We start from the raw sequence: 26,940 nt of genomic DNA, 5'->3' as shown, positions 1-26,940 counted from the left end.
CACGGGTTCTTTTGTAATATTACCACTTTGTCCTGTCTGGGATCCAATGTTCCATGGAAACGCCCTGAGTATGTCCCCTTCTCTTGCTCTGCTTTTGGGTATGGGCTTTCTAGATGTGGGTCAACTTGCTACTGACTCTTTGCCTCATGTGAATGGCTTTTCCTTAATAAAAGGGTTCAGCACCCACTTGCTTGCTCTTTCTTTGGCCCCTTGTCACAGGACCTCAAAGAAAAAGGTATCTCTGTCTCTTGTGTAGTTATTTCGTGCAGCCCAGTTCCCCTGGAGTGACCCTGAGTGTTTTAGTTGTGAGGAACGAGACAGGCCAGCATAACTAATTTGAATATTTTAATTGTAATACTTGTTAAGTATAATTTTATTGTTTTAGGAAGACTTACCACTTCAACTGTTGCATCATAATGGATAATTATAATTGGATTGTAGTGGGAATGTTAGCATGTCCATAGTTTCTAGTATTATACATAAATACAATAATGACTCAGTGTTAAAGCAATGCAGATCAAATAAATTTTTTTCTACACAATGATCTACTACAATGTTAGTTCAAGCCAGGCATGGTGACACACACCTGTAACTCCAGCAACTCGGGAAGCTGCGACGGGAGAATCGCAAATTCCTGACTGGCCATTAGCAATTTATCGAGGACCTAAGCAATTTAGCAAGACTATCTCAAAATTAAAAAATAAAAAGGACTGGAAATGTAATTCAGTTGTAGAGCATTCCTGGCTTCAATCTCTAGTACCAAAAAATAAAATATATGAAGTAATATAGTAATATAGTAATGTAAAATATGAAATACTATGTAATTTTAACATACTTATTATATACTAAAATATAGTGTGGACAAATTTCAATTTTAAAATAGACATACTACTGATTCAAAAATCAAGTCCTATGGCTAGTATTATAACCAAAACAGGAAAGAAAAGAGGCATGATGCAAATTTTGGGTGGAAGGACAATTTCCACTTATACCAACAGAGCAAAACAACTTACCTACAAAACATTTTAAAGTTACAAAGTGGTTGCACACCCCTATAATTTGGGAGGCTGAGGCAGGAAGATCACAAGTTCGAGTCCAGCCTCTGCAACTTAGTAAGGCCCTGAGCAACTTAGTAAGACCCCGTCTCAAAATAAAATATATAAAGGGCTGGGGAAAAACTGAGGGGTGACTGACAATTAACACGGTATTAAGGTTGACAATGCATTAGTGGGGGGGGTCCAGGGATTGATAGGCGCACATGCTCTACCATTGCTACATCCCCAGCTGCCAACGTTGTGTTTTAATGAAAGTATACTTCTATGTATCATAAAAACAATTCCTCTCATTAAGTTAATTAAGCTATCCATCATCTCACGTATTTACTTTTCAGTTTTTTGGTGATAACACTTGAGATCTTATCTCAAGAAATTTTAAGCACACAGCATATTAACTATAGTCACCATGTTGTACATTACACTCAAGAATTTAGTCAACTTATTGGGCTGGGGTTGTGGCTCAGTCGTAGAGCACTCAGGAGGTCGAAACAGGAGGAACACAAGTTCAAAGCCATCTTTGCAGCAAGTCTTAGCAAGGCACTATGTATAAATAAATAAAAGGTCTACTAACAACTAAAACAATATTTTTTAAAAAAGAGAACTTGGTCAACTTCTAACTGAAAAGGTTAGAGACTTTGAGAATGGTACAACAACAAAAATGTTTAATCCGTTTTAACATAAACTGAGATTGTCGAACTACAAAAAGTTTGATTTGTGCATGTAAAATGCTTTAGGGGGAGAATCAGTAAATTTAATTATAGTTATCAAAATTGAGAAAAACTAAAAAAGACACTTTATAAAAAATGTAAGACTTTCAATTAAGCCACCAAATTGCACTTAAGAATACCTTTCTAACAATATTGAATATCAACTGATTTTCAAAAGTTGAAAAACTCCCAAGTATTTTTCTTTAGCTTTTAGATTCATTCTGTGACAAAAAGACTGCCCAATTAATAACTGGAGTATATTTATAGTTTCAAAACCTCCAAATTGTTTTTCTGTGGCCTTAAAAACAAAACCAAAAACCACATTCATGGTATAAATATTAATTCTTCTAAATATGAACCAATTTTATCAACATGAAAAAGTACTAATGGAAAATATTTTTTTGTTACTGAATTCAGCTAATAGAAATATTTTAAAATATGTTGAATACAAATTGAGTACGTGACCACCCAACATTTCAAATACAAATGTCAGAAGTCTGAATTATTTAATGAAAATGCAACATCTGAATTGAGAGATGCTACATATGTAAAATAAACTTTGAATCTGACTTTGAAGATCTAGTGAAGAAAATAATTTTAAAACTTTTTTTAAAATTTTTTTTAATATTTATTTTTTAGTTGTAGTTGGACACAATATCTTTATTTCACTTATTTATTTTTATGTGGTGCTGAAGATCGAACCAGGGCCTCACATGTGCGAGACGAGTGCTTTACCGATAAGCCACAACCCCAGCCCTTAAAAACATTTTTACATCACTACATAGTTGTTAATTTCTTCTTCTTCTTTTAAATGGACAATCCTGGGGACTGAACCCAGGAGCACTCTACCATTGAGCTACATCCCCAGCCCTTTTTACATTTTATTTTGACACAGATTCTTGCTGAATTTCCCAGGATGTCTTTGAATTTGCAATCCTTCCTGCCTTGGCCTCCTCCCAAGGTATAATGCTCGGCTAGGTGTTATTATTCTAACCAATATATCATTGATTTAAGTAAAATTATATTTCAACAATTAATCCTTTTTCTTTTTCAAAATATGGCTACTAGAAAACTTTTAGGGCCAGGTGCAGTGGCACAACTAGTAATCCCAGCTGCTCAGAAGGCTGAAGCAGGGGAACTCGAGCTCAAAGCCAGTCACAGCAACTTAACAAGGCACTTAGCAACTCAGAAAACTCTGTCTCTAAATGAAATATTTTTTAAAAGGGCTGCAGATGTGGCTCAGCAATTAAGCACTTTTGGGTTCAATTCCCAGAATAAAAAAAAAAACCACTCTAGCATTTCATTTGTAGCTCATTAACAACAATTTCTATTAGTGCTGATTTTGTCACTCCAATAAAAACTGACCCAGCATCATAAGATCATCAAATACAAACTGTCTCCTCACCTAGATCACTTTCCTCACTTGATGGCTCATCTCTCTTAATGTTTTCTTCCGACTTCTTGCTATCTGTTTTTTCTTCCTAGGCAAAGGGAATGAAAACAGTGCCATAAGTATTTAATAACACACCATATATATAATACATAGCAGTCAACTAATTAAAAAAAATTTTTTTAAATCCCTGGAATACTATATCAGGGACACTGTGTTGAGAGAGAATTTTAATATTTATTTTTTAGTTTTCGGCAGACACAACATCTTTCTTTGTATGTGGTGCTGAGGATCGAACCCGGGCCGCATGCATGCCAGGCGAGTGTGCTACCGCTTGAACCACATCCCCAGCTCAACTTATAAAAAATTTATATATACATTATCCACCATATGTTATATTTTAGTTATTAAGTTCCTTTGTTTAATTTTGGTAACTTTGCTTTAGATTTGTGTTTGTCCTTTTTGAGGTCAGCCCAGACAACCTATCAAGAACCTGCCTCCAGGGGCTGGGGATGTGGCTCAAGCGGTAGCGCGCTCGCCTGGCATGCGTGCGGCCCGGGTTCAATCCTCAGCACCACATACCAACAAAGATGTTGTGTCCGCCGAGAACTAAAAAATAAATATTAAAAATTCTCTCTATCTCTCTCTCTCCTCTCTCACTCTCTCTTTAAAAAAAAAAAGAACCTGCCTCCAAAACAAGACTTATGAACAGTCCATTCAGATAATATTTTACTACCAAATTTACTGTAACTTTTACTTTTCAATGGCTTTTCAATTTTGGAATTGCAAATAAGGGTCTATGGAACTATAATAAACAATTAAAATTCAAAGGATTTTCAAGTTGAAAACCAAATTTCTAATCCATTCAGTAGATAACCAGTGTGGTTTCTTATACATCACAGAAAAAATATATTTTATGTGTATGAGATAACTCTGCACTTTGCCTTTTCCCTTTAATAATGCTATGTATCTTAAGAGAATACATCATGATCAGCCCACCATAACTATCTATACATCTGTATTAGATGTCAGAATTATTTAACTATTTAGGCTCCTACCTTTTAAAATCGAAATCCCCCCATAATACAAAATATTTGTTGAGTCCCTACCAAACATGAAAATCTGCTAAATACATTAGTTAGCATACACTGAAAGACCAGTCACAAGTCTAAATTAGACTGATTTTAAAAAGTTAACAGACACATAGGATAAATATAATAGTTTCCATACATTTTTTATCAAATGCAAAGTATCAAGGGCTCAGAAAATATCAAACCAGTAAAAGGACATCTAAAAGAGTAACTACTTTTTGAGCTTTTGCTTAACCTTTCTCATTACATATCATCAGAAGTTCATATGAGAAGTTCACAACTTCTATTTCTACATTTAAACAAATAAAACCATATTAATGGTTCTACATAAAACAGCAATTTAAGATAGCTAATCAAGGCCAGGCATGGGGTCACATGCCTATAAGCAAAGCAGCTTGGAAGGCTGAGGCAGGAGGATCACAAGTTCAAGCCAGCCTCAACAACTTGGCAAGCCCCTAAGAAACTTAGTGAGATCCTATTTCAAAATAAAAAAATTTTTAAAAAGGGCTGAGGATATGGCTCAAAGGCTAATTGCCCCCCTGGGTTCAATCCATGATACAAAAAAAAACCAAAAAAACCCCACAAACAAACAAGATGACTAATCAGAAAACTTGGGGGAAAAAAAACAACTTTCAGACATGAAGGCACAAAATGGGAGAAAAGAAAAATATGGACGAGAACATTCTTTTTAAAAAAAAAAACTATTTTCAGTTATAGGTGGACACAATTTTACTTTATGTGATGCTGATGAGCGAACCCAGTGCCTCACGCATGCTAGGTGCACGTTCTACCTCTGAACCACAACCCCAGCCCTGAAGAGAACATCCTTAAAAATACCACAGAGGGGGGCTGGGGATGTGGCTCAAGCAGTAGCGCGCTCGCCTGGCATGCGTGCGGCCCAGGTTCGATCCTCAGCACCACATACAAATAAAGATGTTGTGTCCGCCGAGACCTAAAAAATAAATATTAAAAAAAAAATTCTCTCTCTCTTAAAAAAAAAAAAGACTTAAAAAAAAAAATACCACAGAGGAGTGATGCAGTGCAGCGCAGCATGCCTGTAATCCCGGCAGCTGGGGAGGCTGAGGGCAGGAGGATCAGGAATTAAGCCAGCCTCAGCAAAAGCAAGGCACTAAGCAACTCTGAGAGACCCTGTCTCTAAATAAAACCAAATGTGGAATAAAACCAAATAAAACCAAATAGGGAATGTGGCTCAGTGGCGAGTGTCTGGAGTTCAATCCTGTGTACAAACAAACAAACAAAAACCCTGCAGAGTACATTTACTCCCCCCCCTCATTTCTAACATACAACATCAGTAACATCGCTCAGGTAATAGGGCAGAAAAAAATTTTAAAATACTGATGGGGGGGGGGGGGCTGGGATTGTGGCTCATAGGTAGAGCGCCGGCCTAGCACAGGTGGGACCCAGGTTCGATCCTCAGTACCACATTTAAAAAAAAAAAAAAAAAAAGATGTTGTGTCCACTGAAAAACTAAAAATAATTATTTAAAAATTCTCTCTTAAAAAAAAAAAAAAAAACACTGATTTGGGATCCTTGTTCATGCATACCATCACAGAGCTTACTGCTTATAGGCCATGCATACAACAAATGGATAACATTTATTTTAAAATCAAGTGAATTATTCAATCTCAAATTCTCAGTTTTAAATCAGCTTCCAGAAATTTGGTCTAAAAGCAAGTTTCATAAAGACAAACAAATATTTAAAAGATCTTATTTCCAAGTGACCTTGGGGAAAATTGGGAATGGTAATTTGAGAGCAGTAGTTAAAAAAAATACTAAGAAATTTTACATTTTACCACTAAATGCATGAATAAAATTAAAACTTACCTTGGTATTTTCTTCTGATTTAGGTTTATGAGTAGCAGGTGGTACTTTACCCCCCATGCTTGAAGAAGATGAGAAAAAAGATATGTTTAGAAAATTAAATTTCACTAAGGTAAGCAACATGTTTACGCCTAAGAGATGTTTAGATGACTAACCCCTTCAAAACTTAAGTTTTTCAATTAATTTAAATGCTTTGGTATTATTATGATCAAGTTTTTTTCAGTTTAAAATTTCATTTTTAGGGGCTGGGGATGTGGCTCAAGCAGTAGCGCGCTCGCCTGGCATGCGTGCGGCCCGGGTTCAATCCTCAGCACCACATACCAACAAAGATGTTGTGTCCGCCGAGAACTAAGAAATAAATATTAAAAATTCTCTCTCTCTCTCCTTTCTCACTCTCTCTTTAAAAAAAAAAAAAAAATTCCACTGTCCGTCTCCGGCCACGTCTCTGACAGGCCCCTTGTTTCTTTAAAAAAAAAAAAAATTTCATTTTTAGTATACTGCTAAAGCCCTTTCCCTGTCTCCATAAACCTAAATAAAGATAACTATACAGCTTCTCTGTGCCTACTCCCAGAGGAAAATTAAAAGAGCAGTCAAGCCAGGCAAGTTGGTGCATGCCTATAATCCCTAGGTTCAGGAGGCTGAGGCAGAAAGATCATGAGTTCAAAGTCAGCCTCAGCAATGGTGAGGTGCTAAGCAACTCAGGGAGACGCTGTCTCTAAATAAAATACAAAATAGGGCTAGGGGAATGGCTCAGTGGTTGAGTGTCCCTTAATAACCACCCCCCAACCAAAAAGAGAGCTCAACATGCAATGACAAAATCATTCATACAAATTGTTAGCTTAGAATTCAGTAGGTATATATGAACTCAAAACTTATTTCAATTCAAACAGGCAGCTTACGAGATAATTATGTAGTAATAATTATTCAAAATGTTTGTTTCACCTGAGTCCTACAAGGATCATTCTTATATACATTCACATGTTCCTCACATTACACCTTTTCTCCTCTTTGCTTCTAAACTTCACCCATTAAGACTTCCTCTAGGCCTTGCAAATCCTTCTTCAATGAATCCAAAGCAACACTACGAATTACATGTGCACAACAAAAACAAAGAAAAAAGAACAAAGAATGTTATATGCTCCATTTGGTGTAGACCTAGAGCACACGGGTTACATGTCAACAGCCCAGTGACTACAATAATATTTGGATTTAGGGTCAAAAACAAACCATGTTCAATTAAAAAAAAAAAAAGCTATTAGCTTCTATGTAAAACAAGAATTCATTATCTTGGAAAACAGAAAGGCACCTATTAAAATGTTAACTCTAACTAGATTGTAGTTCTGCATTTACATTAATTTCAGTTGGATGGAATTTGTGGACACAGGATAGGTATAAGTTCAATTTAATTGGATATCAGTTTTCTATTTTATTTTTGGTAACAGGGATTTAAACCGGGAGTGCAATACCACTGAGCTAGATTCCCATTGCCTTTTTTTTTTTATTTTGAGATGGGCTCTTGCTAAATTGCCAAGACTAACCTTGAATTTATGATCCTCCTATCTCAGTTTCTTGAGATGCTGGAATTATATGTTAATGCCATCTCATAAAGCCCTCAAACAGGTGGAATTCTTATACACTGCTGATGTGAAGTGAAAATTGATAATACTGAACACAGTGGCACACATCTGTAATACCAGCTACTCAAGACACTGAGGCAGAAGGATTGTAAATTTGAGGCCAGCCTGTACAATTTAGTGAGACCCTACTCAAAACAGAAATAAACAAACAAACAAATAAAATGGCTAAGCTAAGCGTACACCTCAGTGGCAGAGCACCCCTGGGTTTAATCCTCAGTACCAAAAAACAAAAACAGAAAAGGGAAAGCATGCCAGCTGTTCTACATCTTGTACAACACTTGGCTGTTGTACACTCTTTAAAATTAATTTTAGCCTTCAAATCAGGTGTGATGGCACATGCCCATAATCCCAGCTACATGGAAGGCTGAGACAGGAGGATCACTCATTCAAGGCCAGTCTGCACAATTTAACAAGACCTTGCCTCAAAATTTAAAAAGTCAAAGAGTGGGCTCGGGTTGTGGCTCAGTGATAGAGCACTTGCCTGGCATGTAAGAGGCACTGGGTTCGATCTTCAGCACCACACAAAAATAATAAAGATAATGTGTCCATATACAACTAAAAAATATATATAAAAAAAGGTCAAAGAGTAAGGCGGACACACAGCTTGCTAGTAGAGCACTTGCCTTGTATGTGTGCAACTCTGAGTTTAATCTCCAAAACAGCAAATAATTTTCTGGCTTTTTTTGATACTGAGAATTGTACCCAGGGGTGCTTAACCATTTAGTCACATTTCTCAGTTCCCTTATAAAGGAATGGATATATGACAAAAATAAAGTGATCATATGATCCAAAACATTTTTTTAAAGGGGGGGGGGAGACAGACAGGGGAGAGACAAGCCAGGTGAGTGCGCTACCGCTTGGGCCACATCCACAGCCCCCAAGACATCTTAATTTGTAATTCAGCAAAGTAAAATGATTCAGTGATAAGAGGCAGGCATATAAAACCCACGAAATTCTTTTCTATAGGAAAAACTACTTTTCAAAAGAGCACAGGAATCAAACTCTTTAACTGCTCTTTGCAGTTAAATTTTAATGAAGTCACAGGCTTCTTAAGCTGTGTTTTTCCTAAGTTTCAAAATGCAGTGTCAGGAATGGATTTTGGGTGACATTCAAACAGTCACAACAGTGTAACTCTGGGAAGTGATATTCCTGCCAAGAAATGTATTAAGCAAAATCTAATTCTAGGAAAAAAAAAAATCAGACAAATCCACATTGAGAAAAATTCTACAGAATAACTGACTCATAATATTTCAAACTTCAAGACCAATGTTCATGGTCATAAAATCAAGGCAAGACCAAAAAACTGTTTCACAATGAGGGAGATAAAACACATGACAACTAAGTTTAACACTGTAATTCTGAGATTTAGTTAATATTAATGTATCCATTTTAGTTCCCCGAGATTGATGGTTTTATTTTCAACTGTCCTTGGAAATACAAATTCAGTGGTGTTGAGGGGCGTAACCATGAAAGCTTACTCTCAAATCATTCAGCAAAAATAGTTCTTTGTATTGTTTTTGCTGTTTTTCTTTCAGCCTGAAATTGTTCAAAAAAAATTTAAAAATTAAGCACAAGAGAATTTATTCATAAACTAGATTTGTTTCTCACATTCCAAGTTTTAATTTCTTAACAGAATTTACAGCTACAAAGAGTTCAATTAATGCTTCCAAGATTTAGAACAAATTAGTTTCCAACAAAATATTGCCATTTGGACTTTGCCAGTATAGGATTTTATGTTGCACAATCAGGTAGAGCTAGTACAAAGGCATCCTTCACATAAGGTCACACAAGACCATTCATAATTCTCTTAATTTCTGAATTAAAACTTTCAATCTGGGCTGGGGTTGTGGCTCAGTGGTAGAGTACTTGCCCAGCACTGGGTTCAATCCCCAGCACCATTAAAAAAAAAAAAATTAAACAAATAAAGATATTGTGTTTATTTACAACTAAAAATATTTTTAAAAAACCTTTAATCTGCTTCATACTATAGGCATTTATGCAGATCTAGAAAAAAACTGGTGTTATATATATATATTTTAAATTCTACATTTAGGGTAGAAGTACATTGTTTGGATCTCTTTTTTAAAAAAAAATATTTTATTTTTTAGTTATAGTTGGACATGATACCTTTATTTATTTATTTTTATGTGTGCTGAGGATTGAACCCAGGGCCTCACAATTGCTAGGCGAGTGCTCTACAACTGAGCCACAACCCCAGCCCCTGTTTGCTACTCTTTAAAATATTTATTTACTAAGAGCCATGTGCCATGTTCTGTGCCAGGGTAGGGATGGATACAAAGACACTCCCTTAAATTACCATCAGAGAAACTAATAAAAGCACGATATAAAATAATTATTAAATGGGAGAAACAAGGTCAGAAAACACTTCTCCCTCAACGAAGAGTAAAATGAAAATATCTCAATATATTTGCTGAAAAGAACAATCTTCCTGGATTCCCCACTGATCACTATTCAGATTTTTCTCATATGTGTAATGCAAATTTCTAATATATTCTCTCTTTGTGTAATTTAAAAGGTTGATAAGCTAAGTAATAAAACTGTAAGCCATAAACTGACAGCAATCATAGCAGATAAAATGTTCTTCAAGATCTCTTAAGACTGATCTCCTCTGCCTACGCACCTGTGAGAGAAGAACTCTGACATGGTTTCACCTCAAGGAATCCTAATCATACAATTGATATTCCTGGATTTAGAAGTCTCCACATTCAATCTACTCTGCTAAAATATTAATATAAGTGCAAAGAAAAAAATGATACCAGCACAATTGAAGTTTTCAAAGCCCATAAAAATGAAAGTTTAATATAGCAAAAACTTCTGTTAAAATTCCAATCTGATTAAGTTCAAAATAAGACCTCCACACATGGGGATACTTCACCCCATACTCACATGCACAATTTAGACTTTCACAAGAAAAATATACATGGAATCAAAAAATAAAAACTGGAATTACCTATAAGAAATATTAAAGTAAGTAAAATGCATGATTATTTTGGGGAACAGTAAAATTGAGCAAATATTTTGCATTTCTTAAATTAGGACTCTCTAATATAGCAATAATCTAATTTCTCCAGCACAAGATACAACATTGGTCTTAGGCTGTTTTAACTTTTCTTCAGTGCCCTCCTCCTCCTCTCTAGTGAGAAATAAAAAAAAGTTGTGTTCACTCACTAAAATGTTCACTCTTGGTGCCAGCTATTTTTTTCCTGTGATTTATCTGTTTTACCTGGCATTTTAGGAATAACTTATTAATTATAGGATCTTTCCTATAACAACTAAGTATCAGAGAATAAAAGTACAGAAATATCTTAGGTGAGGTTTTTGGAACCAGTTATTCAACAGAGAAAACGATTAAAATTTAGTCCTCAATTCCTACTCTCCACATTTATCTGAGTTGGTTTTGTTTTTGAGGAGGAGTTAGGAAAATAGGATTCTTGTTGACTGTTAACAATAGTGTTTTTTTCAAAGTTACTATAATAATTTTAAATGTTCTGAGTAAAAATTTCAGTGCTCAAAAACTGGTGGGGCAAAAAAAGACTGAAAAACTTCTTAAAGGAAAAAAATTAAACCATCATAGATTTTTAACGTACAGTTTCTCCCTTAGAACAAGCTTGCTCAAAGAAATGCTCATCCAAGCGTTTAATAATCATAAGTTCACTTTCCCTTATAAAATTATTACTAGAACAAATTACCATTTATGATATTGTGGTAGTTAGATCTTAGAGGAGTCACAGTGCTTTTCAGTTATTCATTCTAGTGAAATGCAATCTGCGTTTCATCTCTCTCCCTTCTTTTTAAAGAAGTGGTCTTGCTACACTGCCAGGCTGGCCTTCACTTCCTGAGCTCAAGTGCTCTTCCTGCCTCAGCCTCCTCAGTAGTTGGGACTACAGGCACGTGCCACTCCAAGGCTGTTTATCGCTTTTAAATTCCCCACTACTAGTGGTATTTTTTTCCGAAGGATTGAACACAAAGCCTCTCGTTAGTGGCGATCCACCCCCAATCATCTCCCGGGGGAAGGTTTCAAGTAGTACTCCAACATACAGACTGATAATCTCTATTATAAAGTTAAACTTACAACTAATTTTTGTTATCTATCCGTTTGTATTCCTAAGTAGGCACTACTCATACAGTTTCCCAGCAGTTGGCAAAAGCGCCTGTTTACTTAATTCCTTGCGCCTGAGGAGATACTGTGCAGTTCAAGAGAACCAAGACCACATGCTGGAAACGAACTAGTTCTTGAAAAATCACTTTCTTCCAAGTGTCTGCAGTGATAGTAACACTATGAACGGAGATATTTTAAGTGATTTCCAAGATAACCGGTTCTACGCAGTTAGAATAGCTGTACGATAAAAGTGAGGAAAATCCAATATAGTGACTCTTATAAAAGTTACTATCTTACAGGATAGCGAATAAAGGAGCTCTTATGTGTCAATGCGACCTAAGCAGGACGCCAGAGGGGGGGAAAACCCACCCCGCACGCCTTCATTCTCATCCCTCTCCCTTGCTCTTCAGGTCTCCGGGGCCCCTGTCCTTGCAATCGGCTGCGTCCGCCTTGTCCAACACACACCGTGGGGCTTTAGGCAGCGGCGACCTCGGCTCTGCCCCTGACTCCCCGGCTCCTGCACTACCCAAGGCTCCGGACCCTCCATTAACCACTCCAGGTGGCCTACCTTCCCGGCCAGGGAGCGAAGCCACCTAGGGGCCCCGAGCCCGCGCCCCGCGCCAGCTCCGGCCCAGGCCGCCCCCAACGGTCCCTGGGCGCGGGTCTCACCTCTCCACCCACTCTCTCAGGAAGCGCATCTCCTCGGTGTGCAGGACGCTCGGATCCTGCTTACACATTTTCACGAAGGCCCGAAGCTCGCTCACTTTGCGGGGATCCATGGTCGAGAAGAGGCAGGCGGAGGCGGCTGCGGCCCGTTCCCAGGCCCGGGCGCTGGCTCAGCGTGACCGCGCAGAAGGGGGCGGATGCCGCGAGGCCGAACAGACTAGAACCTCCCCGGCCGCTGGCTCCTCCCCCTAACGGCCTCGTGACCCTGGGTCCTTGGCTCGCTCAGTCGGTCTCCCTCTACCCGTGCTCCTGCGCGCTGCCTAGAATCTTCTAGAAGTGTGGCTGTTCGCGTTATTGCCTGCCTCTCTCGCCAACATTCTCAAATGTTTTCTTCTCTCTGATTGGAGTTCCCCAGGACGGGTCCAGCCCTCTTCCTGGGCACTTTGAAGCGAGCTGGAAACAGCCCTTCCAGTGAACCACTGGAATCAGACACTCTGGGAAGGTGGGCGTTAAGTGGTACGTGAAGCCCTAATGAAAAAGGGCCCCGCGGCCGGAACGCCGGGTGCGGGCGTTGATGTCAGCATTCTGCGCCGCCGGGAGAGGAAAGCCCGCGAGCGGCGCCAGCCGGAAGGGGAGGGGCGGTTGGTCCGGTTTCCTGGCGACGCGGCTGTGCTGGTAGCTCCTTCGCGGGCTGATTGCCTTTCTTTTCCTGACGTGTGAGCTGGCAGTTATGCTTTGGCTACTCTCTACTCCCAAGCTGGTTCCTGCTTTAGCAAGCGCCCGCGGCCTCTCAGGTTAGACACTTCTCCCACGGTGTCCCCTCCAGGGCTTGTTCTTGGATCAACCTGAGGCGCCCCAGAGGTATCTAAGTTGGTCTCAGGCGATCCCTGGCTCTGCGGATCCTTCTCCTGCGGGTACCTCCGCGGATTTCTTCTTTGTCGGCTGCTCCTGGAAAGGGTGGGCCCCCAGTTCTCTCTACCATTGAGGTATTCTGGGAAGCTTAAATGACTGCAGAGAGAAAAGTGTATGCCATCCCCCGGAGGGACTGTCTTCAAAGTTAGTCGGACTCAGAAGTTTTGTCAGTTATCATCACACTCGCTTAGGTGACAAAGTCTTTCACATCAAGTCATTCTTGTTTCTGTTAGGTCAACCAAAAATCCTGTTTTAAAAGAGTTGATTCCAGAGCTGGCTCCGGAATATACAAGAAACATGTTTGGTAACAAATCTTTTGAGCAGTTTCTCTCAGATTTCCAAAGATATTTGGAAATGGTGCAGGGGTTTGTAATTTTTGTTTGTCATGTCTGAAAATTTTGTTTGTAATGACAAGATGAAGGAGCCCAGGAACAAGGGGAACCTTGTTCTTTGTCGGTTGTCCTCTATCACGAAACATTAATCTGATGAACATAAAGTTTAAAAGTGAAAACTGAATCATCTATTTTGCGGACAGATCTGCCATTGGATCATATTTCAGTTTGGGGGACCAGTATGGGAACCAGATATGATATGATACTGGATATCAAAACTATGGTTTGGCATTTATGATGTTATATTTGGACTCGTTGAAAATGCAATGTAATATTACCAACTTTCCTCTTTCCTATAAAAACCAAATCACCATTCAGTGCACAGAATTACTCTTAAGTTCTAATAGTAAAGCTTTATGCAGAAAGCTGGTGGGAAGAGGTGAAAAGATAGATTGTACAATTGATCAATCTTAATCATAGAAACCAGTCTTATGATTGACCTGGAACCATCCTTTGCTTGTGACCTTTGGTTTTCTTGAAGCTTTGTAAAACCCAGTTGATCGAGGTAGAACTAGATACATTATACATACCAAGATCTTTACAGAATTAATATATTATCCTTCAGTTTACTTCCATAGAATAAGCATGATATATGAATGATCTTGAATCTTCTCAAGTCCAAGAAGGAACTGAAAACACAGGATGATGGTTCACAAGTCAGGGATTTTACATCAAGCACCTTGTATAGTATTGTATCTAGTCCTTTTTGTTATAGCACCATATATCTAGGTAATTTTGGAACTTTTTATTCATCAAGTGAGCCACGAAGAATGCATTTTAATGCGATAAGTAACTTTTTTTCTTGGGATGTAGGGGATTGAATCCAGGGCTTCACACATGTCAGGCAAGCACTCTACCAGCTGAGCTACTTCCCCAGTCCCTCATTAACTTTTTGAGTTAGTCATTGTGGATGGATTGCCACTTCCCTAGAATTGCTCAGTCTGGTCAAAGGGAGATAGACAAACAATAAATGACACTGTAGCTGATAATAGTCTTGACCAACGCTACAGATAACACTATAGCTAAGTGTGATAATAGAATCTTGACTCCAGTGACATGGAAACTCGGGAAAATAGTCATGAATTGTAAATACTATGTTACCCTGGAATTTTGTTACATTTTAGAATTTGAAAATTCCATGCCTGAGGTACTCATCAATAAACCTTTGAGATCTGTAGTTGTTCTTCCTTAGAAAGGCTTTGGGTGCAAAAAGTTGAATACTGTAGGAGACTTGCTTATCTGTGAAAGTCATGCATTCATACCTGGCATGGTAGCTCGCACCTGTAATCCCAGTTAGTCAGGAGGCTGAGGCAAAAGGAGCATGAGTTCAAAACCAGTCCCAGCAACTTAGTGAGGCCCTAAGCAATTTAGTCCAATCCCCAATACTCTAAAAGAGAAAGTCATGCAAACCTAAATTGAATTTATTGTATTTTTCACTTGTGTATGTGTGCACACGGGGGATTGAACCGAGGTCCTCATGCCTGCCAAACACTAGCTCTACCACTGAACTACACCTCCAATCCCAGATAATAAACCTAATAGAGATTTCATTAGATGAACTATGCTATTAGCACCATCCAGTCATCTGAGGACAATAAAACACTAGTGATGCATAAATTTGTTGTATTTTAAAAGATTAAGTCATTCAAAATATATCATTTTAAGTCTGACATGAGAAAAGGAAATACTGAGAATATTAAAGACAGTATTTTTAAAAACCTATTTGCAGATAACTCATTCAGCAAACATTGAGCACCAAACAATGAGCACTGAATGTAAAAGTGGCTGCTTTCATGGGAGGCAGATTAGGCAAATAATTGTAATACAGTTACAATGCAGGAAATTCTTTTCAGTGCTTACTGAATTTAAGCATCTTAAATGTAGCATATCCAAACCTTGCACTCTTATCTCAGTGAATGACAACTCCCTTCTTCTTGCTATGTTGTACTAAAAACCTTGTCATCCTCTTCTGTCATATCCCAAAATTGTCAGCATATTCTGTTTAACCCTACCTATTGAATATCCCACATTTTTATAATTCTTTGCCACTGCGCTGGACCAAACCACTATATATTCTTATGGCAATAGTGTGGTTACCATGCTTATTTTGAGTCTGTTTTCAACCAAAGCGGCCAGAGGGGTCCTATTTAAATATATCACGTTTTGTCACTCTTTTTCTCAAATTCCCCAAGGAATCCTGTGTATGATACGCAATGTGCATACTGTGATCTAGCAGTTCACGCATAATCTGACTTCCTTTCAACCCTTCTGCCTTTCTAACTTCCTCTATTTGCTGTCTTAATTTGCCACAATCGTCTCCTCTAATGCATTTTATGCAGCTGCCTTAGGAATGTGGCACTTGCTATTTCCTTTTGCCTGGAATTTACTTTCACCAGATACCCTAGTCAGTATCCTTGGCATGTTGAATCTAACCACTTTCCCTGGCTACTTTAGCTAAAATTACAATCTGTGTATCCCGAAATTTTTTTAGACCTAAAAAAAAGAACTGATTTGGATGCAATGGCATATGCTAATATTCCCAAATATTTAAGAGGTTGAGACAGGAGGATCCTTTGAGGCCAGCATGGGCAACATACGAAGACCCTGTCTCAAAAAAAAAAAAAAAAAAAAGCTCTGGGTGGGGGGCGGACGTTGGGTAGCAAGGATTGAACCTAGGGGTGCTTTAAAACTGAGCTACATTCCCAGCCTTTTTTTTTTATTTTGAAACAGGGTCTCACTAGGTTTTTGAGGGCCCCACAAGGTTATTAAGGCTGGCTTTGAACTTGTGATCCTCCTGCCTCAGCCTTTCAAGTTACTGGGATTACAGGTATGCACCTGTACCCAGCCAGATTATTTTAATATTTATTTTTTATCTCTAGTTTGTAACTGTAACAGCTAAGATTTTTGTTGTTTGTTCACTGTTATACCCCAAGAACCTACACTGTCTGACAAATAACAGGTACTCAAAAAGTGCTAATGAAAAAAATAATTGAGAGACAATATATTATTTTGAAAGTGAAATCATTACAGGAAACTACAGATAGTGAATAGTGTTGAGTCAAAGTTAACACATTTTAAAAGAAATAAATATATGCAGATATTTACTTCAGACTACTTGCTTGATACCCAATGTTATTTGTAGCTCATCTGTTTTCTCCCAACATGACCCTAAATTTAAAAGGACATAGGTAGTATTTTAGAGTAATGAGTTTGTTGATCCTGTGTACAAACTTCAGATGAAAATAGAAGTGAATGAATGATAGGTTGCCACATATGATATAGCCAGATTCCTCTGAAAAATCTGGATAATACTGGCTTTTTAAAAAAATTGTGGCCTAGCTTTCTGGTACATGCCTGGAATCCCAGTGGTTTAAGAGGCTGAGGCAGGCAGATCACAAGTTTAAGCCAGCTTCAGCAACTTAGTGAGACCCTGTCTCAAACTTTTAAAAATAGAATGGGGATGTTGCTTAATGGTTGACCTCCCCTGGGTTCAGTCCCCCATACCAAAAGAAAAAAATAATTATGGTAAAACACATGTTATGTAAGATTTACTGTATTAACCATTTTAAAATATCCAGTTTAATGATATTAGTATATTCACATTGTTGTGAAACATCTTCAAAATATTTTCATATGGCAAATCTGAAGCTCCATGACCATAAATTGCTCTTTTTCACCTTCTTCCCAGTCCCTAGTAACCAGTGTCCTACTTTCTGAATTGTACTACTTTAGATATGTTATCTAAGTGAATCATACAGTATTTGTCTTTGAGTGACTGGCTTATTTCACTTACCATAATGTCCTGAAAACTCACCCATTTTGTAGCATATGATACATTCTTTCTAAGGCTGAATAATATTTGTGTGTACACACCATGTTTTATCCGTTCATCTGTTGATAGATATTTGGGTTACTTCCTCCTCTTGGTTGTTTTGAATACTACAGCTGTGAACATGTTGTACAAATATAAGTCTATTTCAACCCAAAAGAAAATATTTTTATACTTTAATTTGTAGTATCTTTAAGTCATGTATAAAATGCTGTGCCTCCACTGGGAAAAAGTCATTTCATGATAAAAGTATATAGTCTGAACCTGTGTATCTTAATACATTTTTGTCCACTAATGCTATACATATTTCAAAAGTTTGTATAGTGGTTTTAGTCAGATAAAAGGAATGAAGTAGGTCATAAACTCTAGTGGGGACAAATTCTATACGCAAATAGCTCAAAAATAAAAAATAAATATTTTCAGTTTTCCAAAGTTTTAACATCCCCATGTTACCATAAGATCATCTTTTTCTGACATACCTAATCCAAGCTATAGACCAATGCTCGTAAACCTACTTAAAAGGTCAAAAACATAACCTTGGATAGTATTAAACAAATGTTATCTATAAAACTCTGTAATTAACCAAAACACACAAAGAGTCATGTTCAAATGTTATATGAACATAATGTGTCTAAAGTCAGTTTAGAGATTCCTTTTGGTTGACTTCTTTTTCTGCACTTCTTTGTGCTTCTTTTTTTTCCTCTTAACTTCTTCTTTGAATTCTGCTGAGAAAATAGAGGGATCCCAGTTGCTGGTAATGCAAGGTATACCTTGCTCATCATTGTCCACAAAAGTATATTGAGGTACATATTTGGGGCTATAGAAATTAGGTGAGTAATTGTTAAATGAATGTCTTCTGCAGCTGCATTCTGCTGCAAAGCTGTCTTCATCTGCCACACCATTTACAAAGAAGGATTTCAACTCATCATCTTGTATATCTTCTATTCCTTGATAATCCTCAATAATTTTCTTCATATTAATGTTTCTGCCATTAATCTTGCTTGAAGTTGTAAAAGATATATAGTTGCACATCCCACTATCATCAAATGCCAGGGAAGAGAATGAAGGAAGGCCCTCATGCCCCAGTGAATTATATGGTGTATATCCTGTATCATAGAAAGAAAATCTCTCCAAGGTTGGATGTTCACTGATGGTAGAGAAAAAGGATCCTGCACTTCCTCTGCTCTCATAGAAACTTCTCGGACTATTTAAAAGGTCCTCAAGTGAGTCTTCAAAGAAGTGAAATGAAAATGGGTCCCTTTCCCTAAAAATTTCTTTAAAGACATCATCTGGCTTACGGAATATGAAGCTATACTCGTATTCATCCTCGAAATGACTTCCACCTCCACCATTTAATCCTTCCTTGCCATATTTATCATAAATGTCCCTTTTTTCATCATTTGATAATACCTCATATGCCTCAGCTACTTCTTTGAATTTTCTCTCTGCTTCTTCTTTATTTTCCGGATTTTTATCAGGGTGCCATTTAAGTGCCACTTTATGATAAGCTTTTTTAATGTCCTCAGGTGAAGCATATCGCTGTACTCCTAGAACTTCATAGTAATCCACCATGTTTTAACAGTACACTGGATAGTGAGCACTGTCTTTTCCTCGAAGCTCAGGCTCTGTTGGTGGTAGAGGCAGTGACTACAAATAGGCACATTTTTACATTAAAGGAAATACTACTACCATGAGCCACTGCTAGGAGACATTAGAAGTCTGATTATGTGGAAAGCAGAGTTATAAGTTTATGTCAGAGAGGGCTGCATTATGGTGTCATTCCAGGTTAGAAGTAGGGACTGGAACTTCCAAATGTAACTAGACCAGAGACACGCCAGAACATCCTGAATCTTCTACACTGTTTTTACTGTATCCCCCCCCCCCAGGCCCCAAACAATGCCTCATAAACTAAAAGGCCCTTTTGCTAGTGGCCACAGCATTATGTAATATGACCTCCAGATTACTGAGCCTTACTTTCTGTTTCCTCCATGTTTTGGTTTAGAAAGAAATCACTTAATGAACTATGTGAAAAAAGATTTTAAGTAGTTGACACATTTATTTTAATTTGTAACAATATAATAAAGGCAGTGATAGAAGAAGTACTGGCTGATAAACAATTGAATAAGAAACATCTGTCCCAGACTAGGATGTCAGGGAAGGCTTCCTGGAGAAAGTGGCTTAATATGCCAGATTTTTGCATCCCAATGGTGAGTCATTTGAGATGGTATCTTTACCCACTTAAATTTACTATGGTGGCACACGTCTGTGATCCCAGTGACCTGGGAGGCTGAGGCAGGAGAATCAGAAGTTCAGAGCCAGCCTCAGTGACTTAGGGGAGGTCAGAAGCAACTTAGTGAAATCCTGTCTCAAAAAGGGCTGGGGATGTGACTCACTAGTTAAGTCCCCTGGGTTCAATCCCTGTTGTCAAAAAAAGTTTAATACTATTCAATATGTAGTTAAAGATTTTGGAAATTGTTCGTTTATGTATTCAATATAACTTGAATCCCTACTTTGTACAGGTAAAAAAAATTAACCATTGATTACAAATAATAAGTAAACAACATGAGATAATGTGATATAAACTTCCAAAGAAATAAAGGGCAATGTGATGGGGGCATAGAACTAAAAGACAGTATCAGTCCAACAAACATTTTGGGTTTTTATAGTTTGGAGCTATCTCAAACACCTTGGAAGGTCATGGGGGGTAGATATTTGGGCTTAATTGTTTGATTTACTCCCCCAGCCCCCACTATACTGGGGATTGAACCCAGAGCCTCACACATGCTAGGCAAGGACTCTATCACTGAGTTACATCCCCAGCCCTGACTTATTTTTAAATGGATCAGTGGCTGCTATGTAGAGAATAGATGGCAATTGGGAAAACTGAATTAGAAAGCCCCTGGCACGCTCCAATCTGGTTTCCATCTATACTCTGCTAAAAATGTGCTTGTCAGTTTCTCGAGGGAATTTCATGTTACAGAGTCCAGTGGTTGTCCTTTTGGCTTTCTCATATTCTGAAGCACTTGCCACAGTTGATTCCTTCCTCCTTTTTTAAAATACCTTTGTTTCTTTAGCTTCCTAAGTACCATAGTCTTCTATTTTCTTATTTTCTTCTGTGCTTTTCACACTTAAAATTTTATAGATCTAGCCTTTATTCAGTCTCCCTAAGTGATATCTAGTCCCAGGGCTTAGATATCACCTATGTGCTTCTAATACCTTCATTTAATTATTATCTAGCCTGTCACTCTTCCTTCTGAAATAAAGACTTTCTATTTGACTTTTCTATTGTGATATCCAATAAGTACCCAAAGTCTTTCCTGTTTCATTTAATGGTGTACTATTCACCCACTGTTCAGGCCACAAATCTAGGAATCATCGTCTTCTGTCTTTACTCTCTGCATCTAATCAGAAGACTGATTGGCTTTTTGTGTGTGTGTTTTGGGGAGGGGGGTGCTGGGGATTGAACCCAGGGCCTTGGTGCATGTGAGGCAAGCACGCTACCAACTGAGCTATATCCCCAGTCCCTGATAGGCTTTTTTTTTTTTTTAGTATTTATTTTTTTAGTTGTAGTTGGACATGATACCTATATTTTTATTTGTTTATTTTTATGTGGTGCTGAGGATCGAACCCAGGGCCTCGCACGTGCTAGGTGAGCACTCTACCACTGAGCCACAACCCCAGCTCCCCTGATAGGCTTTTTAACCTTCAAAATATATCTATTGCAAATCCAGTCATGGAAAACCAAAGTCGAATAATAAGTGCCTTTCAAAAATTTAGAGTAGACTGGCAAACTAGGAATTATGTGCTAAGTGGCAGGCATTATAGTTGAAATAAGCATATATAAGCATCGCAGGACAACATCTGCATCTGTAGCAGTAGGATTGGGAATGTAAGAGAAGGCTTCCTACCTAAATGATGTTTGATCTGAATTTTTAGAAGTTGTATAGTCAAAAAAAGCAGGCAAAATTCATTTTTAAACCAAGACAACTATATTTTTGAAGGCAAATGCTGTTATGATACAAAATGATTTGCTGGGCATCTTCATGTAGCCTAGTGTGACTTCAGTAATGTTTTTGAGAATTAGTCTGGTCTAGTATCTAGACTGTGAAAGATGCTAAGTTAAGGATTTTGAAGCTTTTTCTGAAAGGTAGAAAATTTTAATCGTATACAGTTAGTAGAGGCTATACTGTTAGAAAGCTTGCTCTGTTATAGAGTTTAAAGACAGCTCCTAGAATTTACATATGACTTGCCTGGCCAAGACTTGCAAAGAACTACAGACAAGTGCTCTACTGCTAAGCTATAACCCCAGCCTGAAGCAAAGGACTGGAAAGATCATTTTGGAAATAGCATGACCTATAGAGGATGAATTGAAGAGGCAAGACCAAGACAGGCAGATCAGTGAGGAGACTGTTTCCTCAATCCAGACACCATTTTCTTTTATCATCCAACAAGTTATTATTTTTCTCAACAATCTTCAATAAATTTAATCTGGGTGAACATTTAAGACTTCTAACTCTCTCTGAAATACATATAACATCATTCATACTTCATAACTCCTATAGAAATCTTTCACTTGATCCATACTTAATCATGTTCTGCCTATGTACTGATTTTATGCTCCAAGGATATTGTTCAGTACTGATTGCGTTGTTGAGATTAAAACAGAAGATCTCCTGAACTGTTGCACAGAGGGAAGAGTGCAAAGATTATGAACTATGTAAACCTGGGTTTGAATGTTAGCTCCCCAGTACTGTATGACCTTGTTCAAATTACTTCTGTATCAGATTCCTCTTTTATAAAATAATGATGATAATGTCTACTTCATGTGGAACTTAAAAATCTAATTCTTTAATTTACCATACAATACCTTTAAAGGCCTGGGCCTAACTTCCTAATCTTTTCATCTCCCTCCAGCAGCCCTCACCTTCTGGTAGAGTAGGGTGCTGTTGCCCTGGTGCATTCTTACATGTCTCTTTCCCTCCTCCTACCCTTTCACATTCAAGCACATGTGCACAGAAATATATCTGCAGAAATACCTTTTGTATGTTTTCCTGTGTTCCTCAGAGTACCACATGCCTTTTGTCATTGCACCCAACTCTAGGCATTATGATAGCTTTGTGTTCTCAAAAACCTAACATATGGCAATGTGGGGTGGTACATACCTGTAATCCCAGCAACTGAGGAGCCTGAGACAGGACTGCAAGTTCTAGATTAGATTAGCCTACGTGATTTAGTGAAACCCTGTCTCAAAAAAATCAAAAAATGGGCTGGGGATGTGGCTCAGTGGTTAAGTGCCTCTGGGTTCAGTCTCCAGAACCCACCCAAGGGGGGAAAAAAAAAACTTGCATTTGAATCTACTTCTACATTTACCATGAAGTATTATAGTGCTGTTTCTTCTCACCTTGTCTCACGTCTACTTCTAGCTGAATATTCTTAGATTGTTTGAAGACCCAGGTAAATAATCTTGATTTTTTTTTTTTTTTTTTTTTTTTTGTACTGGGGGTTGAACCCTTGTCATTCTTGTGTCTTCTCCAGCATATGTTCCAATCATGTGCTCAATAAACTTTTGTTCAGTTAGTGATAATAATGTTGAAATTTATTATATCCTATGATTAAGCATTTTCATATGTTATCTGGCTGTAATATTCCAAGATTAAATATGATATCACTCATACTTAGCATTCACACATTCATTTAAAAAAAAAAGTTAATTATCTTCTCCTAAATTTTAGGACACAGCCTCAAGCTATCTATGTGAACTCCTTCCTAACCCCTTTCTTGTTTTTTGTTTGTTCCCTTCCTTCACCTTGTTCCTACCTTTGTTTTACATACATGTATGTGTGTCTATGTATATCTGTCTCCATTATACTGTAGCAGGCAACATGATGAGAGTAGGGATGACCTCATTTCTGTTTTCCTAGAGCCCATCACAGGCTCTCACAAATGGGGAAGAACCATTTAAATATTGGGAGATTGAAGGAAATGCTAACTTGCTTTTCCTAATCATCCAAAGTGTTGGAAATAAATGCATGAGTACCATAAAGGATGTATAGATCTGTTCTACTTCATCCTCTCTATTCTTCCTTCAGGATGCATATCATGTTTACAGCGAAGATACTCTCTCCAGCCTGTGCCAGAGAGGAGAATTCCAAATCGATATTTAGGCCAGCCTAGCCCCTTCACACATCCACACCTCCTCCGACCAGGTAAGGCCTTTTAAACATAACAAGCTGTCTCTTCATTTAGGTGCTTTCTCTAGAATATTAAGATTTTTTGCAGTGATACAAGTATTCTAGATCTGTGCTGTTCTGTGAAATATCTGGTAGGCAAATATACATTGGTAATATTGCTAGGATGACTGAGAAACTAGTTTTTATTTTATTTTTAACTAATTTAAACTTAAATAGCTACATGCAATTACTGATACTGTATTAATAGTCACTCCATAACAATAAATACAGTAAACCTCATAATTCAAAATAACTATTGAAAAATATTATTTCAGGATGTTTTTATTTTCATATTGTTAAGTCCTAGGGAACAACCGGGACACTTCACCATTGAGCTACATTCCCACCCTTTTTATTTTTTGTTTTGACACAGGGTTTCACTAAGTTGCCAAGACTGACCTTGAACTTTGAATCCTCCTACCCCAGCCTCCTAAGTCAAAGTTTTTATAACTCTGTCTGACTATTGATTATTTGTAAATTACTGTGTTAAAAGATATTTTAAAGAGCTGGGACTAAGCTTAGTGGTAAAATGTTTGTTTAGCATGTATGAGGCCTTAGGTTCAATCCCCAGAACCAAACACACACAAAGAGACATTTTAAAAAACATCTTTCTCAAAAGTGTTAAAGTTCATTTCAAATATTTTTATATATGTGAAAAAGATTTCCATATTTGTTTGTCATCACCTGAAGAGGCAGTCAATTTCAATTGATAAAGATGATGCAAAAAATTGATAAATTATTTCATTAATTGTTTTTCTGCTGTGAGATCCCAGTATTGCTGCTAGAAGGTGCATCATTGAGTGTTCAAAACTAAAGATGTTTTTTGTTTTCTAAAAAAGCATTTAAGGGATCAGCTATGATGAATGAATATGAAACAAAGAGGTAGGCATATTAAAACCCAGGAGAGTAACATCAAATGCTTTGTAGAAAAAGCATTTGTCAGTTTTTCAAGAAAAGTTTCTCCCACCTTGAGGAGTTAATTAAAGCTGTATTTACTATGTAAGCGTATATGTTAATAAAATAAGTTGCCTTTAGAAACATGTTATTCTTTCACTGTCTCCATTCAGTGAATGATACCAGTATGTCTCAGTGAGGGCTTCCTTTTGCTGATTCTTCATCAGACGGGAATTCCTGCTGGGAAATTGGCTGAGACTCAGGAAATGCAGCTCACCACTGAAACACAAGAAATCAGAGTTTTTCAAAGCTGTAAGGTAAGCTTACTAGCAGTCCGATTGATATTTAAGTATTTCTCTACCATATCAACCTACCTATAATCATTTTTAAGGAAAAAAAGTACACTTGATATTGAGATTTACCAGCTTTGAAAGGTATTGATTTCTTGTGGTAAAATAATTTTATTTGGTGAGCTGCATTTTCCAGGCCTTGAAAACATGGTAATCAAATTGTCAACATATTGGTTTCTGTGTCTAGACTGCTTTGCTATACATTATCTGAGTGTTAAGCATGTTATTGATTGGTTGATTGATATATTTTTGGTACCAGGGATTGAACTCAGGGGCATTCGACCACTGAGCCACATCCCCAGCCCTATTTTGTAGTTTATTTAGAGACAGGATCTCACTGAGTTGCTTAGTGCCTCACAGTTGCTGAGGCTGGCTTTGAACTCTCGATTCTCTTATCTCAGCCTCCCAAGCCACTGGGATCACATGCATGTGCCGCCTAATCATGTTTTTTAAATTCATGTAAATAAATATATACATGTATGTGTTCATTTACATAAATATGATTATTTTTGCTATATGGGAAAACAGATGCCTGTCCTAATTTTACTCCTGAATGTAGGATTTTGGACATTGGGATAAATGAGAAGAGAGAGAAGTAAATGGAGTTTGTTTTGTTTTGTTTTCCATGTGAATGCCCTTTTATCATCAAGGATATTCTGCTTCAGTCCTTAAATCTTTTCCAAACTATACACAAAATTTAAATGGGCTGGGGGAAGAACCTAGAATGAAACAAGAAATCTCTGGTAAGGATGCAATTTAAAGGTTGAAAAAAAGATTCATCCTCATGAATACACCTTTGTTGTTAAATATTTAAGAGTCAAGGCAGAACAACTAAACCAGAAAGTGGAAAAGAATAGAGGAGATAAGAGTTTTAAAACAGAATTATCAGTGTTTTAATTTTTAAAGGAACCATCAGGTATATAGATTTTGCAGGAAAAAATAGTATCCAAAGTATTGATCACTTGTTTTTCCTCCATATGAAGATGTAAAACTTGAAAAGTGTTTAAATGATTATGGGATGGAAAGTAAATTTTTAAGAACAATTAAAAGGCATGTGGTACATTTTTTAAAATCTCTTAAACAACTAAAGACAATGAGGCAGTTTGGCATATAAAATAATGTCACCTATTACTTAGTTTGCTCCAAAAGGTTTCATATTTGGCATAATTATGGTAGTACTTATAACTTTTGGAAAACATTGCTATTTCAATTATCCCATAAGTGATACGCATATTTTTTTTTATTTTCGATGCTGGAGATTGAACCCAGGGCCTTGTGCCTGCTAGGCAAGCTCTCAACCACTGATCCACATCCCCAGCCCCCAGTCCTTTTTTTTTTTTTTAATTGTTTTCTTTTTTATTTTATTTTTATTTTGAGACAGGGTCTTGCTAAATTGCCTAGGCTGACCTTGAATTTGCAGTCTTCTTGCCTCAGCCTTCCAAGTTGCTGGGATTACAGGCATGTATTACCAGGCCTGGCTTTTGGCTTGTATTTTGAGACAGTCTCACTTAAATTGCCCAGGATGGCCTCGAATTTATAATCCTCCTGGCTCATCCTCCCCTGGGATTTCAGGTGTATATTTTGTGCCTGGCTAGACTCATATAGGAACATGTGTGTATGGTGTGTGTAAGTAAATATAGGTATACACTCTTTGTATTTTGCTCAATTATTTCCTTAAATTCTTAGCAGTGAAATTCTTGGATTAGCTCCTCTGAATTTCTGGGAGCCATTTCCCTTAGATTTTTCTTTGCCATACCTACCCAAGATTCCTGAAGCAATGGTGGTTTGGAAAATATTCAGCAGGATGGCATGAGAAGTAAAGGAA

General features: G+C 37.5%; 3 protein-coding genes across 5 annotated transcripts in view; 1 reads left to right on the top strand and 2 right to left on the bottom strand.

Moving 5' to 3' along the window:
- St13 (ST13 Hsp70 interacting protein) overlaps positions 1–13,008 on the bottom strand; it is a 32,580-nt gene extending 19,572 nt beyond the window's left edge. Inside the window, exons 1-3 of the mRNA XM_077799305.1 lie at positions 12,512–13,008; positions 6,089–6,146; positions 3,168–3,243 (exon numbers count right to left, since the gene is read on the bottom strand). Of these exons, the coding sequence (XP_077655431.1) occupies positions 3,168–3,243; positions 6,089–6,146; positions 12,512–12,621 (244 nt within the window). The 5' untranslated portion in view covers positions 12,622–13,008. The remainder of the gene's footprint in view (positions 1–3,167; positions 3,244–6,088; positions 6,147–12,511) is intronic.
- Positions 13,009–13,151: 143 nt separating this feature from the next.
- Xpnpep3 (X-prolyl aminopeptidase 3) overlaps positions 13,152–26,940 on the top strand; it is a 57,228-nt gene continuing 43,439 nt past the window's right edge. Inside the window, exons 1-2 of one of the 3 annotated variants that reach the window (XM_026405914.2) lie at positions 13,152–13,302; positions 23,731–23,847. In XM_026405914.2, coding sequence (XP_026261699.2) covers positions 13,239–13,302; positions 23,731–23,847 — 181 coding nt within the window. In that variant the 5' untranslated portion in view covers positions 13,152–13,238. Of the gene's footprint in view, positions 13,303–13,700; positions 13,725–23,730; positions 23,848–24,960; positions 25,083–26,940 lie in introns of those variants that run through there. The other 2 variants (XM_026405915.2, XM_026405916.2) reach the window with 2 other exon arrangements.
- On the bottom strand, positions 18,284–19,213 carry Dnajb7 (DnaJ heat shock protein family (Hsp40) member B7). The gene is made up of 2 exons (XM_026405947.2): positions 18,541–19,213; positions 18,284–18,363 (listed from the first exon to the last, which is right to left on the bottom strand). The coding sequence occupies exons 1-2, from the start codon at positions 19,211–19,213 to the stop codon at positions 18,284–18,286; spliced, it is 753 nt and encodes a 250-aa protein (XP_026261732.2).

The sequence above is a fragment of the Urocitellus parryii genome, chromosome 5 (assembly GCF_045843805.1).
Source record: "Urocitellus parryii isolate mUroPar1 chromosome 5, mUroPar1.hap1, whole genome shotgun sequence".
Classification (NCBI taxonomy): domain Eukaryota; kingdom Metazoa; phylum Chordata; class Mammalia; order Rodentia; family Sciuridae; genus Urocitellus; species Urocitellus parryii.
Note: the sequence above shows the minus strand (reverse complement) of the source record. Positions and strands in the feature narration are given on the sequence as shown.

Excerpts from the sequence above, each read along its gene's own strand:
- Dnajb7 (XM_026405947.2), bottom strand. The coding sequence starts at position 19,213 with ATGGTGGATTACTATGAAGTTCTAGGAGTACAGCGATATGCTTCACCT. Across the intron at positions 18,364-18,540 it reads GAAATCCTTCTTTGTAAATG|AATTCAAAGAAGAAGTTAAG; the intron begins GTGTGGCAGATG and ends TTTTCTCAGCAG.